The sequence below is a fragment of the Elephas maximus genome, chromosome 2 (assembly GCF_024166365.1).
Source record: "Elephas maximus indicus isolate mEleMax1 chromosome 2, mEleMax1 primary haplotype, whole genome shotgun sequence".
NCBI classification, from domain to species: domain Eukaryota; kingdom Metazoa; phylum Chordata; class Mammalia; order Proboscidea; family Elephantidae; genus Elephas; species Elephas maximus.
In genome coordinates, this window is record NC_064820.1 from 121,747,698 (window position 1) to 121,769,774 (window position 22,077).

The following is a 22,077-nucleotide window of genomic DNA, read 5'->3' on the forward strand; positions in this document are numbered from 1 at the left end:
CCCAACCACATTTGTGGCAGAACAAATTCATGTTAGAAACCCTGAGCTTTTTTTTTTTTTAAGGGAGCTGCCCCCCCCCGCCCATCTTTTTTTTTTCAGGTAGTACAGGGACTTCAGATAATACTGAGTGGTGCTGAATGTTCTCGTTAATCTAACAGTACCTGCCTATTTAGGGCACTTTACAGTTTTCAAAGCATATCCATTATCTCCTGGACCTTCACAAACCTCTTGTGAGGTAGGCAAGGTAAGTGTTAGTCCACTTTGCACATGAGAAAACTGAGATTCAGGCAGCAAAGCAGCCTGGTCATGGCCACAGAGCTCTTCAAAACGGGGCCAGATTCAGAATATAGGCTCCTAATCCTGTGTCCTGTGCTTTATCACATACAGGGTGCTTCACATACATCACAGAACAAAATTAGGGAAAGGTCCCCTGTTGCCAGTTTACTCTGGTCCTGCTCTTACCCTGAGTTTCTCTCATTTCTCTCTTTTTATCCCCACCAGGCCCAGAGTTACGTCCACTTTTATGCTTATTCAAAACACACCAGGCGACTTCTCTGCACATCTAACCCGCCTCCCTACCCTTGCCCCCAATCTCCCACTTCAAAAACCTAAGAGCCTAGCAGCACATCAAAGCTAATGACTGAGTAATCCACAGATTCTCCCCAGTGAATGCTCAAAGGACTGCTGATTTCCATCGAGAGCACAAAGGATATTTTGCAGACTGGTTTCTCTGAATGCGAAGGGTGTGTTATTAAGCTCCAGGTATTTGCAGGGAAAGCTGGTTTGTGAAGATTTCACTCTAGTAAGTCTACTTCCTGGGTCCTCCTTCAATACATGCCGTGGGCAAGTTTGGGGCATGGTCTATGGGCTCAAAAGTATAGCGATGAGCTGCCTGACCCTTCTGATATCAAGGTATAAGATTCAAAATTCTAACTAGTAAAAATTTAGACCATTAATGTTATAGTACCTTGTACTTAGAAACCCTGGTGGCATAGTGCTTAAGTGCTATAGCTTCTAGCCAAAATGTCAGCAGTTTTAATCCACCAGGCACTCCTTGGAAACCCTATCGGGCAGTTCTACTCTGTCCTATAGGGTTGCGATGAGTCGGAATGGACTCGATGGCAATGGGTTGGGTCTGGGACCTTGTACTTAGTAGTTCTCAATTTGATGGATTTAAATGAACCAATTGTTTCACAAATCAGTGTAGCAAAGTAAGTAATCTCTAAAGGAATTTTAAACATTTTAGCTTTTAATCCTACCAGTGAATCAAAACATAATTTCCCAATACCAACCTATCCCTCACTGTTTAGATCTTAATAAACACTCCATAACATTTGGGGAATCATACAGAACCCCCAGGAGTCCTGGTGGTGCAGTAGTTAAGCACTCGGCTAGGTCAGTGGTTTGAACTCACCAGCAGCACTGTGGGGGAAAGATGTGGCAGTCTGCTCCCACACAGAGATTAAACCGGCGGCTGTGGGGTGAATTCCAACACATAGCAACCCTACATGATAAAGTAGAACTGCCCCCTTGGAAGCTCAATGGAGCAGTTCTATTTTGTCCTATAGGTTTCTGTAAGTTGGAGTCAACTTGATAGCAACAGCCGGGAGGCTAGAGAACCCCCTTAAAAAACATACAGACCCAATCTCCAGAAAAATGTATACTTGTAAGCACACAAAAAATTTTCATACAAATTCATGGGATTATCAGACCCCTGCAGCCTACCTATGAATCAGAGGGTGAGAATGCCTGGTGTAAAAATAACCCAATGTGTAAAGGCGGGGAAGGCAGAAGAATGGAATACAGGGTTAAAAGAAAAAAAAAAGGTGGAAAAATGTGAAAAAACAGTAGCTACAAAACTGGGTATAGAACTGTAGGATTCTATACCCCAGAGAGCTTTTATTACTTAGATTTCATTTAATCTTTATAGCAACTTAATAAAACAGATCAGTCATTATTATACTCTCCAGTTAAAAGATAATAAACCTAAGATTTGGACTGGTAAAATAAATTGCCCACAGTCAAATAACAGCACATGGCAAAACCAAGACCCTAATCCAAACCCTTGGTTCTTCTTTTTGTTGTTACATACACCACTGACTCCCAAACCGAGATAGAATTCAATTCGGGAAAGACAAAAGAAATGAAGAAAGGATGGGAAAGAAGGTAAGGAAAGAAAATGATAGGAATTAGGTAAGAAAAAATAATATGATATAAAAAGTGAAAAGGAACGCAAGAGAATAGAGGAAGGAAGATAAAAAAAAAAAAAACCCAAGGAAGGAAGATATAAGGGGAAAATAGAGACTTTGTCTTCTTAGATATAATAAGAAATTGTGCTCTAACTTCTAAAAAAAAAAATTTTTTTTTCCAACTTCTAGCTGGTTATAAAAAGAGAACAAAAAATTATTTTCTTCAACATCAAAACCTAGAAAACTGTAGGATGTTCACCCAGATTATGAAAACAGTAGAGAAAGTGTAACAGAAGTAGAAAGGGGTAGGGGAAGGAATAAACCAAATAAAAGAGGGGGTGCAGAACTCCTTAATGGGGAGATGCCTTCTGGTGTTCTAGGAAATGGCTGTGGAACTACACTAACCAAAGAGGCCTCAGATAGCCGGCCTGGTTAGCTCTGGACCCAAAGGTGAAAGAGGGGGTGCTTATTTACAGTTATAACTTTCCAAAATTGAAATGAAACAAAACAACAATCCTTGTTTCTAACATTAGCTTTCCAGTAGTGTGGATTATGATTTTTTTAAGTAACTGCTACTGCTTTGGACAAAGTTGATTCCTAAGCATTGTTTCATTAACTTTTGTTTCTTTTCACACAAAATGAGAGATGTTTACATTGCTATCCATGGAAATGGTAAAGCAGCTTAAGCTCCACTGGGTAGACTTTGTTAACAAACAATATCTCCCACAGAGTGGCCTCACACCTTACAGGAAAGACTTCCTTTACATTAACAACAACAAAAAATCTAAAAAGAAGGCATGGCAAAGGGAACAACATCCCAAAGACCACACACATTTCCCAGAAAGTAAAACTGACTGTCCAAAGTTCCACTAAACAAATGTCATGGGCTTCAAAATAGTTTGGGAAAAGCAAATCTGCCCAGTGGTTGGCCCTCTCTCCAGGCTAGAGTGTCCTCTTCCGTGAGAGAAAGGGAGGCAGCCCAGAAAGCAGGGTGTGTCGGGTGTAGACTCTTGTTGTATAAATGAGGACGCATCCTGGGGCTGAATTTAGAGACCTCACTGGCAGGATGTATAAAAAGCAGCATGTAGAAGATTCTGTTTGTCCCACGAGTCGGGGTGGACTTGACAGCAACTGACGACAGCAACGGTTACCAGGGTCCTTTAGTAAACGCACAAAGAGAGGACAGTGCTGAGAGCTTGTCTGGGCACACTGTCACCCGAGATAACAAAGGACACCTGAGGTTGAAGATTCATCATCTCCCCCACAAAAGGGGCCTTTTGCACACGTAGGAAGTCAGACATCAGGAGACAACCCTTCATCACAAACAGAAGGCACAGTGGGATCATTAGCAGGGCTGCAGCTTAAATGTTCCATGCAAAGCATCCAAATGTGGAATGAATGATTTCTGGAAAAATTTAAAGACTAAAAATGGGATGGAGGGGTTACCACTAGCATATTGCAGTGAGTAAACAGCACTCAATTTGCACTGAATATACTATACTATTTCCCTGAAAACTGTCACCTGCCTCACTAGAACTGGGGAGGGCTGTTTGGAACTGGAAAGCATATTTCTTTCTCTGCCCCATTTTTGCTACACCCCTGAGAGCTGGGGTGTAGACCTCTAGAAAGACCCTCTAGACTCTAGACACAGCAATTTACATTATCCTACAACAATATTTCTAAGGATCCCTGGTGGCACAATGGTTAAGTGCTTGGCTGCTAAACGAAAGGTTGGCAGTTTGAACCTACCTAGCAGCTCCAGGGGAGGCAGACCTGGTGATCTGTTCCTGTAAAGACTGCCTATGGGGCAGTTAGTTCTACTCTGTCACGTGGGATCGCTCTGAGTTGGAACTGACTCAATGGCACACAACAACAGGATAGTATTTCCACAGGAGAAGTAAAAGTAATTTCAGAGCCCTTTGAACCCTTTACAAAAAAAGAGTGTGTTTTGAAAACTATTTCTCATTACTAGCCTTACAAAGTGCATTAGCATTTAAACATTCAGAACCACCCTAGTTCTAAAACATACTTCCTACACAGTTCAAAAAGAGCAGCCTAAGGAATTGTTTATTTGGGTGTGGGGAAAGAAACTCTTGAGGGAGGAAATACCTTCAAGAAATATTGAAGCCAGTACAACTACATCAGTAATGAGCTATTTAAGGATTTGTTGGCAACCTTTAAATGGTGTTTTGTTTTTAACAGCAGATGTCACTGCGAGCACTTGAGGCCCCAACAGACACTACTTTTAACGGTACGCCTTCTGAGCAGATGAAAATAGAGCATGAGTGAGTGGAACTTAGATGAGATCAAGCAAACAGATTTACTAAGGTGGTTGCTTCATTTTAAAAACACAGACTAACTAGACTAGTTGAGACTGGAGGATTCCCTGAGACCATTCCCATGAGATACTCTAAACCTTGAACTGAAGCTAACTCCTGAAGTCACCTGGGTAGCTAAATAACAGATTGGCCCCCAAGATAATGAATAGCACCTGTAAGTACTGTGCTTCTTTAAAAAATCACCTATATAAGAACAAACAGTCAACATTCACTTTAAAACGAAGATGAGAATATAAGTGCACAGGGAAACTCATAGAAACAGAACAACCAGAATGTAAATGATGAGAATGTTCATACACTGTGAAGAATGTAACCAATGTCACTGAACAATTTGTGTAGAAATTGCTGTATGAGAACCCAAACTGCTGTGTAAAATATTCCTGAAAACACAAGAAAATATTACTTAAAAAAATCTTTTTTGGATTGATAAATATAAGATTCAAATTAGGAAATTTTTAAAAGCACGATTTTTGTTTTTGTTGTTGTTTTGCTTTGCTTTGTGTCGCTTTGGCAGAAATACTGAATTTTAAGGCAGAAGAGAGTACTTGGAGACCTCTATCTCCCACACTCAGGTTTTTATAGATGAAAAAACAGAAATAATTTCCTTGAGAAAAGTGTCACAACACATAAAGATCTCACATCTATCTAGTATGATTCTAGTCCTCGAGGAGGCTGCACATGGAAAACTTTCCTAAGAAAATGGTGCACTCTTAAAATGCTGTCTGGGCTATTTTCACACAGGCTTTGTAGTCAGACGGGAGGTTGATTCAGTCTGTGCTGTATACAAGGACTTGGAGCACTAAAGAAGGGCCTTAGAGATTATCAAGCCCAACTTCCTAATCTTGTGGAAGAGAAAAAGAAGACCCAGAAAAGTAAAGTCACCAGGCCATAATTCCACATTAGGTCAGGACAGGGTTTCCCAAAAGTAGCACTACTGACATTCTAGACTGGACATTTACTTGCTGTCGGGGCTGTCCTGTGCATCGTTGCATGTTTAGCAGCATCCATCACCTCTACCCACCAGGTGCTGGAAGCAATCCCACCTCCCAATAGTGGCAATCCAAAATGTCACCAGACATTGCCAATTGTCCCCAGTTGAGAACGACTGGCACAGGGTGGAAACAAGCATGACTGATAACCAAATCCTCTCACTCCCAAACTGGTGTGCTTTCATTGACCCAAATAAATACTTTTGTTTTCAAGTAAATATTGGAAAAGTGGGGAGAACTGATTAACGCATTGAGCCATCACTTACACTGACTACATGTCAAAGGATGTTTCTAATAAGCTCTCCAGAATGAGTCTCACAGACATGAACTAACTGCATTGACCCAACTAACAGTGTACAGCTAATATAAATACAAACGCATATATTTGCATGTGTATATACCTGAGATTGGAACTATGGAATCTATGAAACCATGAGACTCTCATTTCTGGTTAGGCAAAACATAGTAGTAATGCCATGTTAAAAGATACTTCAGGGAGAAAACCCTCTACAAACGGTAAAGTTCCTTACCACTCATCATACATTGTACCTAAATATGGAATCATCGATTTTTTTTTTTTTTTAACAACAAAGGACCTTTAAGTTGTTTAATCATCTTATTATAAGATAACTGAGACCAAAGAGCTGAGGTTCCCTAAACTAGTGCTTCAAAACAATGCTGGATTCCTCCTTAAACCCAGATGAGAAAATCAGGCTTAAAAAATCACAGGACACACAGCTTCCAACACGTACGGCAGCCTCTGATTTTGGAGTTCCAGTTAACCACGATGTTTAGGCATTACCTGTTTCTCTTTTTCCGGTGTTCTCTGTTAGAGTTTTCTGATTCACTACCACTGCTCGTGTTACAGCGTGAGCGTGACCTGATGACAAAGTGAGAAAAGCAAAAGAAAAAACTCACATTTATGCCAAATGAAAAATTTCAGAAAGGTGCATGTTGGCTTTTGGGAATTAATTTTGCAGTAAAATTACTAAGCGAAACTCAAATAGCTTAATTACCCTTCTCCCAGTCAGTCAGACATCTGAAAGAGTCTACAGCTCAGGGAAACAGCAATTTGAGGGAAATGTGGGAGCAGATGACAGCAAGTGCCCCATGTTCCCAGGAAGGACCATAAAAGCAACCACTTCTAACAGAACATGGCAAAACTATAAACTCTAAAGATACTACAGCATGGAAGACGGAGAAACAGTTGAATCTCAAAGCTGGTTTCTAAAAGAAAGTTTAAAGGGGAAAAAAAAATGTAGAATACTTCTAAAGTAGCCACTAAAAAAACAAAGTGTTCTCCACTCTTGCCTCAATTCTGAGTACTGTTATCTGGTAATCCCTCCTCTTTCTCCTTACCCTCCTTCCATTTTTGTTTATTTACCTCCTCCTTTGCTTTAGATCTGAGTCTTCACCGCTGTTATGGGCTTTCCTGTGAGAGACAAATAAATGAAGAAGTTGGCTAAGGAAAGTATACCAAAACGAGTTTCACTTCAGTCAATGCATATCTGTATGTATTCATTCATTCACGAAATATTTTAGTCACATGTATACACCAAGCCCTGTAATAGGAGCCAGAAAGATAATTTCACACCAAGTGACGTAGTCACTGACCCCGAAAAGCCAGCAACCTAGTGCGGGGTGCAGTCTATAATAATAATGCACAATGTATCTGATAAGTTCCATTCTTCTAATAATGGCATTAGTCTGCAGTTCCTAGGTCTGCAGTCTGCCAAGCCAAAATTCAGCCATAATCTAAATGACGTTAACTTTCAGGGGATGCCCTTTCCAATACCCTGGCCTCAAAGTCCCTTAACCCCATCTCTAATGGCCCCTCTACTATAACTCAGCAACCCACATCATGGTCACACTTCAGACCTTGTCATCATCTATAATCATGCCCAAACACATTGTTCTCTGATCACAATCTCCTCTCCTTCCTGCCTACTTGTATACCTTTAAATAGCTTCTATGAGGCATCCTGGTCAAAAGTGTGGGCCCTGGAGCCAGATAACCTGAACGCCCAGACTGTCTCCTCCATTCAAGCTATGTGATTTAAACAAGGCAGTTGTTCAGACAGAACAAGGGGATGCTGAATGGTTTAAAGTCAGGAAAGGTGTGTGTCAGGGTTGTATTCTTTCACCATACCTATTTAATCTGTATGCTCAACAAATAATCCGAGAAGCTGGACTATATGAAGAAGAATGGGGCATCAGGTTTGGAGGAAGACTCATTAACAACCTGCATTATGCAGATGACACAAAGTGAAGAGGACTTGAAGCACTTATTAATGAAGATCAAAGACCATAGCCTTCTGTATGGATTACACCTCAACATAAAGAAAACAAAAATCCTCACAACTGGACCAATGAGCAACATCATGATAAACGGAGAAAAGACTGAAGTTGTCAAGGACTTCATTTTACTTGGATCCACAATCAACAGCCATGGAAGCAGCAGTCAAGAAATCAAAAGACGCATTGCATTGGGCAAATCTGCTGCAAAGGACCTCTTCAAAGTGTTGAAGAGCAAAGATGTCACCCTGAAGACTAAGGTGCACCTGACCCAAGCCATGGTGTTTTCAATCACATCATATGCATGTGAAAGCTGGACAATGAATAAGGAAGACCAAAGAAGAGTTGATGCCTTTAAATTGTGGTGTTGGCGAAGAATATTGAATATACCATGGACTGCCAAAAGAATGAACAAATCTGACTTGGAAGAAGTGCAGCCAGAATGCTCCTTAGAGGCAAGGGTGGTGAGACTGCGTCTTACATACTTTGGACATGTTGTCAGGAGGGATCAGTCCCTGGAGAAGGACATCATGCTTGGCAGAATACAGGGTCAGTGGAAAAGAGGAAGACCCTCAAGGAGGTGGATTGACACAGTGGCTGCAACAATGAGCTCAAGCATAACAACGATTGTAAGGATGGGGCAGGACCCGGCAGTGTTTTGTTCTATTGTGCATGGGGTCACTATGAGTCGGAACTGACTCAACGGCACCTAACAACAACAACTTCTTTACTCAGTGCCTCCATTTTAACAGAACCTCCCTCAAAGGGTTGTTATCAGGATAAAAAAAAAAAAAAAAATGAATTAATATTTCTAAAATGTATAGATTAGGGCCTGGCACATAGCAAGCAAACAAATGTTAGCTGTTATTATTGCTTACTCAACTACTTTGATTCTAACTTTTCTTTAACCTCATCAGGACTCCATCCATTGACCTTGCTACTTTTCGCTGCCAGCTCTTCGCCTTTCTTTTTTCTCCTTCTTACTCATAATCTTAGATTTTTCTGGTCCATCAATTCAATAACATGCATGCCAATACCCAAAACTTCCCCCAACTCAATGTTATTCATTCCAACTTTTTAGCAAACTCCCAAGCATGGGTGAATCCACCTATCCAGCTTCTCTAGGCCTGTCCCAAACAGCTGGCTGACCAGTACTACAGAGAGTTACACAAAAGGTTGAATTAGTTACACTACAAATCCATGATCATAAACCTCAAGTGGGTCCACAGCATGGCCCAGCAATCCTACCACCTTCTCTAATCTGAGTATGCTCTCTGTTTTTGCAGAACTGTTTCAAACTCATTTTACCTTGTAAGCCTCTGACCCGCTGTACCTCTGTGTCAGCAGATGACTTTGTTTTCTCCTGCCAAAGTAAAAAGGAACCACCCGATAAGAACGCTTTTCTCTTCCTGCTACCAAAAATAAAAACTTACCAACATCTCTCTGTTATTTATGGATCTGTCCTTACAAGTAAGGCCAATCCCCCCATCTCTGCTATTTGAGTTCCACCACCTCTTGTTTACTCAATGACTTTAATTAACTACACTTCCCCCTCTCTCACACACTCAGCTTCCACAACCTGTTTTCACCAGCTTCTAACATTCTCACATTCTCAGGTCTCTTCTATTTGAACAACCACACACTCACCTACTTTGACTTACCATCCCCCTTCAGCTTCTGCCAAACCTCTCCTCTCTCTTTCAAGCCTGAACTTCTTGAGAGAGGTGTCTATGTCCCCTGTTCCCATTTCCACTGTCTGTGAATCTGATGCCTTCTCACTCTAGGTGGGTGGACATGGCTCTTTAATGTCACCATCATAGTTTCCCAAACTATCTAAAAAATGATATCATTATGATGTGGTTCCTGTCCTTATATGAATTTTTTTGGTAATTTAGTATAAATACAACTATATAAATATTTTTCACAGATGATTTACCTAGTGTTCTAGGATTACAATTCTATTTTTATATAGTTTTTTCATTTTCTTAGAGATAATTGCTTAGCTTTCTATGTACCTATCACTTGCTTAGTCTTCCCTGTGCCTATCACTAACTCTTCTTCCAAACTTTCTGAGAGAGCTGCTCAACTCCTCTTGTTATGGATGAATGCTCAGGTAATCTGCCAGTTCCATTTGCATCTCTCCTGGCACCCTCTGGTCTGCTGCTCACATCTGAATGACTGCTCTCTAGTACTACTGCCCAGATGTCATTTTGATTAACTTCCTTCACCATGATCCAGGGAATTCCTTTGCTTCTTTATGTGATGGGTCCCCTATTTTCGGGTCTCATATCTTCTTGTTTTATTCCATCATCTAGGTGGCACATATATTCCAGTCAGTAACAGAGAAATTTTGCATGATAAGGATATGTTTTCGAGACCTGGGATTTCTGAAAATGTCATTATTCTACACATATAATTATAGTTTATCTGGGCATAGAATCCTAAATTGAAAATAATTTTCTACCAGAATTTTGAAGGCAATGCTCCAATGCCTCCCACTTTCTCTGGTATTGCTATTAAGCAATCTGATGCCATTCTGATTTGCTACCCTTTATGTATAGATGTTTTTTCTCTCTCGCCTCCCAAACATTTTAAAGATCTTCTCTTAATCTGTAATGTTTTAAAATTTCATGATAATGGACCTTGGTATGGATCTAATTTTTCAATTTATTATACTAGACACTCAGTGGATTCTTCAGTTTAGAAAATCATATCTTCAGTTCTGAATTTTTTCTTAAATTATTTCTTCAACAGTTCCCTCTCTTGCATTTTTCTGATTTTTTTTTTACTAGAAATTTCATTAGTCAAATAATTGATATTCTGCATTTAATAATTTTGTTTTCCTTATTTCCACACAATTACTTTTTTTGTTCTTGTTGTCCACTTTTGGAAGATTTCCTTAACTTTATCTCCCAAACTTCCTATCTTTAAAAAAAAAAATTCTGCAACACTAAGTTTTAAGAACTCTTATTTTCTGAGTATTTCCTTTTAATGATAATTCATTGATATAATATTTTGCATTTTTCTAAAAGATAATAATTATTGTTTTTAGAAGGTGTCCTAGTTATCTTGTGCTGATGTAAGAGAAATACCACAATTCAGTGGCTTTAAAAAAGAGAAATTTATTCTCTCAGTCTAGGAAGTTAGAAGTCTGAACTGAGGGTGCCAGCTCCAAGGGAAAACTTTCTCTCTCTGTCCACTCTAGGGAAAGGTCCTTGTCATCAATCTTCCCCTGGTCTAGGAGCTTCTCAGCTGAGGGATGCTGCATCCAAAGGACATGCTCCCCTCCTGGTTCTTCATTCTTGGTGGCATGAGGTCCCTCTGTCTCTCTGCTCGTGTCTATCTTTTATATCTCAAAAGAGGTTGACTCAATATACAACCTAATCTTGTAGATTGAGTCCTGCCGGATTAACATAACTGCTTCTAATCCTGCCTCATTAACATCATAGAGGTAGGATTTACAACACATAGGAAAATCACATCAGATGACAAAATGGTGGACAATCACACAATACTGGGAATTGTGGCCTAGCCAGTTTTAGGGCGACACAATTCAATCCATAACAGAAGTTTCTCTGTTCCCTATATTGTCTCTGTTTCCTGTGAGTTCCTTTCTTTGCCTGTTTGTCTCAGTCTCTGTCTTTCAAAATAAACAGGTATCCTCAAATTCTAGGTGATCACTGTCTCTCTCTCTTCACATTTAAACTAAAAAAACTTGAACTCTCTCGATGGTGCAGAACATGTCAATGATGGTTTCACTGTAATGTGGGGCAAAGTAATGTAGGGCAGTCCCAGCCATTTCATTGGAGGATTCCTTGAAAGTTGGTATCTGTAGGCCTTTCCTATGATACCTCCCCATTTCCTATAGTGGGATGCTCTAGTCTCATCCATTCTGGAAATAGATCGAGGAGGGAGCTATTTAGTAAGCAGAATTTCAATTGCTTGATTTTTCCTCTGGCTACATTTCTATGCCTCCTTTGTAAGCTAATCTTCTTCAACTAAGCCAATCAAATACTGGAGTTTCTCACAGTTCCATCACTGGCTTTGTCTTTGCATTATATCCATGCTATCCACCCAGATAGTCTCAGCTGTATTATATAATTCAATTAAAATCTTTAAAAAGGTGACTCATAAACTTATATTTCAGTCTTGACAGCTAATCTAACTCCTGACTCATATCCAACAACCTATTTGAAATCTGCCTAGAATTCGCAAAGGTAACACAAATTCGACATATCAAAAACCAAACTTACAGTTGTCTCTTTCAGGCCTGTAATATCCTGATGATCTTAATTTAGTCCATCAAATTGTACAAGACTGGGTTTCATTCTTAATATCTGCCTCTCCTTCACACCCCCATACCAACCCTTCAAGTACCATTGATTTTACTTCCCAAAGGCTCTTGGAATCATCCACTTCCTTATATCTCCACATGACCACCATGGTCCAAGTTCACATTCTCTATTGCCAGGACTCCCACTGCCTACATAGTCTGTTGCCTGGTATCTCCGTTTCTACTTCTACCCTATTTTCACCACCACTTCTCCACACAGTCAGGGTCATCTTCACACAATGAAAATATAGTTGTGGTATTACATTCCCATCTAAAAACTACTGGTCTAAGGATGAAGAGGAGTCCCTGGGTGATACAAAAAACTCAGCTGCTAACTGAAAGGTTGGAGGTTTCAGTCTACCCAAAGGCACTGCAGAAGAAAGTCCTGTGATCTACTTCTGAAAGATCATAGCCATTGAAAACCCTATGGAGCACAGTTCTACTCTGAAACACATGGGGGTCACCACGAGTTGGGGCTGACTTGAAGGCAACTGGTGAAGTACCAAAATGCTGAACAAGATCTACGTGGCTATAAGGTCTGACATCATCTTTCTCTCCTGGTTCATTTCTAACACATTTCCCTTTACTATTGGAGCTTGAGCAACACCGGCCTTTCTTCCTTTCATGAATGTTCCCTGCTTGCTTCCATCCCAAGATCTCTGCATATGCTAGTCCTCTGTCTGGAAGACCTTTCCTTTCTTTTTTGCCTACTCTTATATCAGATGCCAGCTTAACCTTTCAGCCTCAGGGAACCCACCCCTGTCCTTCTTAATTCTGACTCAGCAAAAATCCCCCCTAATAATGCTGATTACATAGGGGATTAGGTTGTAAAAATTTCTTAGGCAGCTGCACTTATGACATGTATACTTTTCTGTATGAATATTAGGTTTCAATAAAAAAGTTTTTAAAATTCCCCTAAGCACCATATAACTCCTTGTCATGAAGATATCAAAGTCATAACTGCACATGCATTTGTGTAATTCATATATTTCTCCCCCAACAGACTGTAAGCTCCTAAAGGGCATGGATTTTGTCTACTCTTGTCTAGCACAGTGCCTAGCATACGGTAGGCACTCAACGAACATTTTTAAGTGTAAAGATGGAAGCTGAGAGAAAATATATTATACTGTCACAAAGTATGCTGGTTTTCTTTTGCTGGAACAGGAATATTTAAACAATCAGGCTTCAGGGTCTCTCTGAGCCTTGAAAACTATACGCAAATTATGGTGCATATTTAAATAAGTACAATTTTTCCCTAGAGAAAAAATGTACCATTTCATCAGATTCTCAGAGAGTTCTGTGACCCAAAAAGATTAAGGACCAATTTTCTAGACTTGGCCAGAATTTGATATCTGTATGCATCTCATGATAAACAACTGGCAAAACTGAAAAGTTTGACATCTTTTCAAAACATGTCCTTCCGGCATCCATAGCAAAATAGAATTTCCTATTATTAAATTTAAGTCCTTGAGATTCTTCCATGGTGATGACAAACCTTGGTTTTAAATGTCAGTGTTAATCCAGCTATGTAGGGATTTGTGCTGAGGAGCAGCGTAAATTGTGTGAAGATAAAATAAGACTGGCAAGGACAGGGTATTTGTAGTGAAAAGAAACAAAGAAGAATGTGCATTGGGTCTCCTTCGAAAACATGCAGCAATGACACATCTCCTCAAAACACACATGCCAAATATGGGACCTTTAAGTGACACACAGAACCAGACAGAAGGCTCTATGGCTGCTCAGGCAAACTGATTCTCCTCCTGGTAAATCAAAACAGTCTTTGCCCTGGACCGTGCCAAGGAAAAGGATCCTGCGTCAACGCATCACAATTACTTCTCTGTATGTCACAGGAAGCCAGCAGAAAGCATATCTCAACACAGAAGTCACTCAGCCTGGATTCAGGGATGCATATGTTCCAAACTATTTCAGGCAAAAGGTTTGGAAAAAAAATAATGTAAATTGTGATATATGTTAGCAAAACCCGCTAAATTCATCTTCTAATGTATTAAAGTCAAAATGACTGTCTGCTCAACATGTGTAATTATTTTATTTAGGAGGTGCTGATATTTTGCACTGATAATTAAGGATGAAAAACTATAAAAATCTATCTGCTTAACTATACGAATACAGAGCCAATTTCCAAATATATTTAGTCATTCCCTCCAGCCAAGCCCCTCGATACACACACAAATGTGTGTACTTTAGAGTATTTTGTAGTCATGTTGCTTTGGTTTTAAGCATTGTCCAAGTTAAACAAAGCCTTGGTGTTCCCAAGGAGAAAGTCCAATAAAGCTTGGGGCTGGGGGAGGGGAGGGTGCGACCAGTTACCATCGAGTAGATTATGACTCACGGTGACCTCATGTGCGCCGGAGAAACTGTAGGGTTTTCAACGGCTGATTTTTCAGAAGTAGATCATCAGGCCTCTCTTCCAAGGCACCAACTGCCAACTTTCCTGTTAGCAGCCAAGCCTGCTAGCCATTTGCGTAGCCAGGGACTCCTAGGTTGGGGAATGGGGCAGGAAATCTCTCCCTCTGCCTTATTTAAATGAAAATTCATTTATCCTTGCCTTTTTCAGATGTACTGATTTTGGAAGTCACACAGGCCTGAATTTAAATCCCAGATGTGCCCCAAAGGATAAACTATCGTAATCTCCCTGAACCTCGGTTTTCTCACCTGTAAAAGTGAGATAATATTTTTAACCAGTGTCATAAAACAATATGTGTACTAACTGTTTAATGAGAGGTAGTTTGTTCTGTAAACCTTCATCTAAAGTTACAACTAAAAAAAGAAATCAGCATGTTTCTCGCCAAAAATAATAATAATAATAATATGTATGGAATGTGTAGCAAATTGCCTCTATGAACAACTGCCTCTTTTGCCACGAGGGGAGAACTGGATGGTGTCCAGCTACCATTACTGAACATTTTGATCAAAGATTCCACAGAAGAATCCAGTTAAAAGGTGGAAAATGCAGAACAGAATTTTAAATTTTCATGGACTCCAGACTTTCTGTAGCCATGAAGGCCAGATGAACTGCTGAAACTACTGCCCAGAGATAATCTTTTTTTTTTTTTAATAATTTTTATTGTGCTTTAAGTGACAGTTTACAAATCAAGTCAGTCTGTCACATATAAGCTTATATACACCTTACTACATACTCCCATTTACTCTCCCCCTAATGAGTCAGCACGCTCCCTCCTTCCAGTCTCTCCTTTCCTGACCATTTTGCCACTTTTTAACCCCCTCTACCCTCCCATCTCCCCTCCAGACAGGAGATGCCAACACAGTCTCAAGTGTCCACCTGATACAAGTAGCTCACTCTTCATCAGCATCTCTCCCCAACCCATTGTCCAGTCCCTTCCATGTCTGATGAGTTGTCTTCAGAAATGGTTCCTGTCCTGGGCCAACAGAAGGTTTGGGGACCATGACCACTGGGATTCTTCTAGTCTCAGTCAGACCATTAAGTCTGGTCTTTTTATGAGAATTTGGGGTCTGCATCCCACTGTTCTCCTGCTCCCTCAGGGGTTCTCTGTTGTGCTCCCTGTCAGGGCAGTCATCGGTTGTGGCTGGGCACCACCTAGTTCTTCTGGTCTCAGGATGATGTAAGTCTCTAGTTCACGTGGCCCTTACAGTCTCTTGAGCCCATAACTATCCTGTGACCTTGGTGTTCTTCATTCTCCTTTGATCCAGGTGGGTTGAGACCAATTCATGCATTTTAGATGGCCATTTGTTAGCATTTAAGACCCCAGACGCCACACTTCAAAGTGGGATACGGAATGTTTTCACAATAGAATTTATTTTGCCAACTGACTTAGAGGTCCCCTTAAGCCATTAAGCCATAGTTCCCAAACCCCCGCCCTTGCTCCGCTGAACTTTGAAGCATTCAGTTTATCCGGGAAACTTCTTTGCTTTTGGTCCAGTCCAGTTGAGCTGACCTTCCCTGTATTGAGTATTGTCCTTCCCTTCACCTAAAGTAGTTCCTATCTACTAACTAATCAGTAAATAACCCTCTCTCACCCTCCCTCCCCCCTCTCGTAACCACAAAAGAATGTGTTCTTCTCAGTTTATACTATTTCTCAAGATCTTATAATAGTGGGCTTATACAGTGTTTGTTCATTTCCATCTGACTAATTACACTCAGCATAATGCCTTCCAGGTTCCTCCATGTTATGAAATGTTTCACAGATTCGTCACTGTGCTTTATCGATGCATAGTACTCCACTGCGTGAATATACGATAGCTTATTTAACCATTCATCCATTGATGGACACCTTGGTTGCTTCCAGCTTTTTGCTATTGTAAACAGAGCTGCAGTAAACATGGGTGTGCATATATCTGTTCGTGTCAAGGCTCTTATTTCTCTAGGGTATATTCTGAGGAGTGGGATTTCTCGGTTGTATGGTAGTTCTATTTCTAACTTTTTAAGAAAACGCCAGATAGATTTCCAAAGTGGTTGTACCATTTTACATTCCCACCAGCAGTGTATAAACATTCCAATCTCTCCACAGCCTCTCCAACATTTATTATTTTGTGTTTTTTGGATTAATGCCAGCCTTGTTGGAGTGAGATGGAATCTCATCATAGTTTTAATTTGCATTTCTCTAATGTCTAATGATCGAGAGCATTTTCTCATGTATCTGTTAGCTGCCTGAATATCTTCTTTAGTGAAGTGCTTGTTCATATCCTTTGCCCACTTTTTGATTGGGTTGTTTGTCTTTTTGTGATTGAATTTTAACAGAATCATATAGATTTTAAAGATCAGGTGCTGGTCAGAGATGTCATAGCTGAAGATTTTTTCTCAGTCTATAGGTGGTCTTTTTACTCTTTTGGTGAAGTCTTTAGATGAACATAGGTGTTTGATTTTTAGGAGCTCCCAGTTATCTGGTTTCTCTTCGTCATTTTTAGTAATGTTTTGTATTCTGTTTATGCCTTGTATATTAGGGCTCCTAATGTTGTCCCTATTTTTTCTTCCATGATCTTTATCATTTTAGTCTTTATGTTTAGGTCTTTGATCCACTTGGAGTTAGTTTTTGTGCATGGTGTGAGGTATGGGTCCTGTTTCATTTTTTTGCAAATGGATATCCGGTTATGCCAGCACCATTTGTTTAAAAGACTACCCTTTCCCCAATTAACTGACACTGGGCCTTTGTCAAATATCAGCTGCTCATATGTGGATGGATTTATATCTGGGTTCTCAGTTCTGTTCCATTGGTCTATGTGCCTGTTGTTGTACCAGTACTAGGCTGTTTTGACTACTGTGGCTGTATAATATGTTCTAAAATCAGGTAGAGTGAGGCCTCCCACTGTCTTCTTCCTTTTCAGTAATGCTTTACTTATCTGGGGCTTCTTTGCCTTCCACATGAAGTTGGTGATTTGTTTCTCCATCACATTAAAAAATGTCGTTGGAATTTGGATCGGAAGTGCATTGTATGTATAGATGGCTTTTGGTAGAATAGACATTTTTACTATGTTAAGTCTTCCTATCCATGAGCAAGGTATGTTTTTCCACTTATGTAGGTCCCTTTTCGTTTCTTGCACTAGTACTTTGTAGTTTTCCTTATACATCTTTTACATCTTTGGAAAGATTTATTCCTAAGTATTTTATCTTCTTGGGGGCTACTGTGAATGGTATTGGTTTGATGATTTCCTCTTCGATGTTCTTCTTGTTGATGTAGAGGAATCCAAGTGATTTTTTTAAGTTTATCTTATAACCTGAGACTGTGCCAAACTCTGCTATTAGTTTCAGTAGTTTTCTGGAGGATTCCTTAGGGTTTTCTGTGTATTAGATCATGTCATCTGCAAATAGAGGTAATTTTACTTCTTCCTTGCCAATCCAAATGCCCTTTATTTCTTTGTCTAGCCTAATTGCTCTGGCTAGGACCTCTAGCAGAATGTTGAATAAGAGCGGTGATAAAGGGCATCCTTGTCTGGTTCCCGTTCTCAAGGGAAATGCTTTCAGGCTCTCTCCATTTAGAATGATGTTGGCTGTTGGCTTTGCCCTTTATTATGTTGAGGAATTTTCCTTCAATTCCTATTTTGGTGAGAGTTTTTACCATGAATGGGTGTTGGACTTTGAGAAATGCCTTTTCTGCATTAATTGATAAGATCATGTGGTTTTTCTCTTTTGTTTTATTTATACGGTGGATTACATTAATGGTTTTTCTAATATTAAACCAACCCTGCATACCTGGTATAAATCCCACTTGGTTGTGGTGGATTATTTTTTTTTTTGATATATTGTTGAATTCTATTGGGTAGAATTTTGTTGAGGATTTTTGCATCTATGTTTATGAGGGATATAGGTCTGTAATTTTCTTTTTTTGTGGTATCTTTGCCTGGTTTTGGTATCAGGGATATATGGTGGTTGCATAGAATGAGTAAGGTAGTATTCCATCATCTTCTATGCTTTGAAATATCTTTAGTAATAGTGGGGTTAACTCTTCTCTGAAAGTTTGGTAGAACTCAGCAGTGAAGACGTCCAGGCCAGGGCTTTTTTTGGGGGGGGGGAGTTTTTTGATTACCTTTTCAATCTCTTTTTTTGTTATGGGTCTATTTAGTTGTTCTACTTCTGATTGTGTTAGTTTAGGTACATAGTGTTTTTCTAGGAATTCATCCATTTCTTCTAGCTTTGCAAATTTGTTGGAGTACAATTTTTTGTAATAATCTGAATATGATTCTTTTAATTTCAGTTGGGTCTGTTGTGATATGGCCCATCTCATTTCTTATTCGTGTTATTTGTTGCCTTTCCCGTATTTTTTTAGTCAGTCTGGCCAATGGTTTATCAATTTTGTTAATTTTTTCAAAGAACCAGCTTTAGGCTTTGTTAATTCTTTCAATTGTTTTTTTGTTCTCTATTTCATTTAGTTCAGCTCTAATTTTTATGATTTGTTTTCTTCTGGTGCCTGATGGATTCTTTTGTTGCTCACTTTCTATTTGTTCAAGTTGTAAGGACAGTTCTCTGATTTTGGCTCTTTCTTCTTTATGTATGTGTGCATTTATCGATATAAATTGACCTCTGAGCACTGCTTTTGCTGTGGCCCAGAGATTTTGATAGGAAGTGTTTTCATTCTCATTGCATTCGATGAATTTCTTTATTCCCTCCTTAATGTCTTCTATAACCCAGTCTTTTTTCAGCAGGGTATTGTTCAGTTTCCAAGTATTTGATTTCTTTTCCCTGGTTTTTCTGTTATTGATTTCCACTTTTATGGCCTGTGGTCTGAGAAGATGCTTTGTAATATTTCAATGTTTTGGATTCTGCAAAGGTTTGTTTTATGGGCTAATATGTGATCTATTCTAGAGAATATTCCATGTGCACTAGAAAAAAAAAGTATACTTTGCAGCTGTTGGGTGCAGTGTTCTGTATAAGTCTATGAGGTCAAGTTGGTTGACTGCAGCAATTAGGTCTTCCGTGTCTCTATTGAGCTTCTTACTGGAAGTCCTATCCTTCTCCGAAAGTGGTGTGTTGAAGTCTTCTACTATAATTGTGGAGGTGCCTATCTCACTTTTCAGTTCTGTTAAAGTTTGTTTTATGTATCTTGCAGCCCTGTCATTGGGTGCATAAATATTTAATATGGTTATATGTTCCTGGTCAATTGCCCCTTTAATCATTATGTAGCGTCTTTCTTTATCCTTTGTGGTGGATTTAACTTTAAAGTCTATTTTGTCAGAAATTAATATTGCTACTCCTGCTCTTTTTGATTGTTGTTTGCTTGATACATTTTTTCCATCCTTTGAGTTTTAGTTTATTTGTGTCTCTAAGTCTAAGGTGTGTCTCTTGTAGGCAGCATATAGATGGATCGTGTTTCTTTATCCAGTCTGAGACTCTCTGTCTCTTTATTGGTGAATTTAGTCCATTTACATTCAGCGTAATTATAGATAAGTATATATATTTTTTTAAATGACAGCACTAAACACAGAAAAAAAAATTTTTTTTCTGTGTTTACTGCTGTCATTTTGATGCCTTCTTGTGTGTGTTGTTGACAATTTCATTTTTCCACCTACTTTTTTGTGCTGTTTTTCTTTGTAAATTGTGTGTTCCTCATTTTCATATTAGTCGAATTTATGTTTGCTGAGTCGTTATGTTTTTCTTGGTTTTTATTTTGAGTTATGGAATTGTTAGACCTCTTTGTGGTTACCTTAATATTTACCCCTATTTTTCTAAGTGAAAACCTAACTTGTATCATCCTATATCGCCTTGTTTTCCTCTCCATATGGCAGTTCTATGCCTCTTGTATTTAGTCCGTCTTTTTTATTATTATGATCTTTTACAAATTGACTTCAATGATTCCCTGTTTTGAGCATTTTTTTTCTTTTTAAAATTAATCTTAATTTGTCTTTGTGATTTCCCTATTTGAGTTGATATCAGGATGTTCTGTTCTGTGACCTTGTGTTGTGTTGGTCACTGATATTATTGATTTTCTGACCAATTTCCTTTAGTATTTCTTGTAGTTTTGGTTTGGTTTTTGCAAATTCTCTAAGCTTGTGTTTATCTGTAAATGTTTTAATTTCACCTTCATATTTGAGAGAGAGTTTTCCTGGATATATGATCCTTGGCTGGCAGTTTTTCTCCTTCAGTGCTCTGTATATGTCATCCCATTGCCTTCTTGCCTGCATGGTTTCTGCTGAGTAGTCTGAACTTATTTTTTTTTAATGATTCTCCTTTGTAGGAGACCTTTCTTTTATCCCTGGCTGCTTTTAAAATTTTCTCTTTATCTTTGGTTTTGGCAAGTTTGATGATAATATGCCTTGGTGATTTTCTTTTTGGATCAATCTTATATGGGGTTTGATGAGCATCTTGGATAGATGTCCTTTTGTCTTTCATGATGTCAGGGAAGTTTTCTGCCAACAGATCTTCAACTATTCTCTCTGTATTTTCTGTTATCCCCCCCATTCTGGAACTCCAATCACACGCAAGTTATTCTTCATGATAGAGTCCCACATGATTCTTAGGTTTTCTTCATTTTTTTTAATTCTTTTATCTGATTTTTCTTCAACTATATTGCCTTATCCTCCAATTCCCCACTCTGCATTCCAATTCCTCGATTCTGCTCCTCTGACTTCCTATTGTCTAATTCTGTAATTTTACTGTTAATCTTTTGGATTTCTGAATGCTGGCTCTCTATGGATTCTTGCAGCTTATTAATTTTTCCACTATGTTCTTGAATAATCTTTTTGATTTCTTCAACTGCTTTATCAGTGTGTTCCTTGGCTTTTTCTGTAGATTGCCTTGTTTCATTTATGAGGTCATCCCCGATGTCTTGAAGCATTCTGTAAATTAGTTTTTTATCTTCTGCAACTGGCAATTCCAGGATTGTATCTTCATTTGGGAAAGATTTTGATTCTTTAATTTGGGGAGTTGTAGAAGCAATTATGGTCTGCTTCTTTAGGTGGTTTGATATCAACTGCTGTCTCCGAGCCATCTATAAGATATTGTAATGATTTATTTTGTATTTGCTCACTGAGTCTTGTTTTGTTTTCTTCCAATATACATACATGGGCTACTAGATTGTGCTGTCTTGACTGTTGTAGCCTTTGAATCACTTATGTCCTATTACCAGGTGGTTTGGGCTGTTACCAGATATATAAGCCTAAGAGTCCATTCACTATTCTTGAGTAGAATCTGATTCTGGGTCACCAAGTGTGTGGTGTAGACTGTCACCTATTCACTTAGAGGAGTAGTGGTGATAGTTGTGTGCACCAGATTCTAGTAGCAGCAGGGGGTCACACTCTAGGGGGTGCAGGATGCTGACAGGCTTCCCCCAAGTGCCAGTGAGGCAGATGTGTCTCTGTTCCCAAAGCACTTTGGTGGGTACGCTCTGCACCTGTACCTTAGGCACCCAATGCAAGTACCTCTACAGATTGGTAGGTGTCACTGTCCTCAGACCCCTATGGCAGAAGGCTAGGTGGTTTGGGTGGAGCTTCAACCCTCAGTTC

General features: G+C 39.3%; 1 protein-coding gene across 5 annotated transcripts in view; it reads right to left on the bottom strand.

Annotated features, from left to right (window-relative positions):
* Positions 1 to 22,077, bottom strand: part of EPB41L4A (erythrocyte membrane protein band 4.1 like 4A) — a 326,052-nt gene that overhangs the window by 32,115 nt on the left and 271,860 nt on the right. For all 5 annotated transcript variants that reach the window (XM_049872192.1, XM_049872199.1, XM_049872182.1 and 2 more), the window contains 2 exons: positions 6,902 to 6,949; positions 6,320 to 6,397 (listed from right to left, as the gene is read on the bottom strand). In XM_049872192.1, coding sequence (XP_049728149.1) covers positions 6,320 to 6,397; positions 6,902 to 6,949 — 126 coding nt within the window. The remainder of the gene's footprint in view (positions 1 to 6,319; positions 6,398 to 6,901; positions 6,950 to 22,077) is intronic.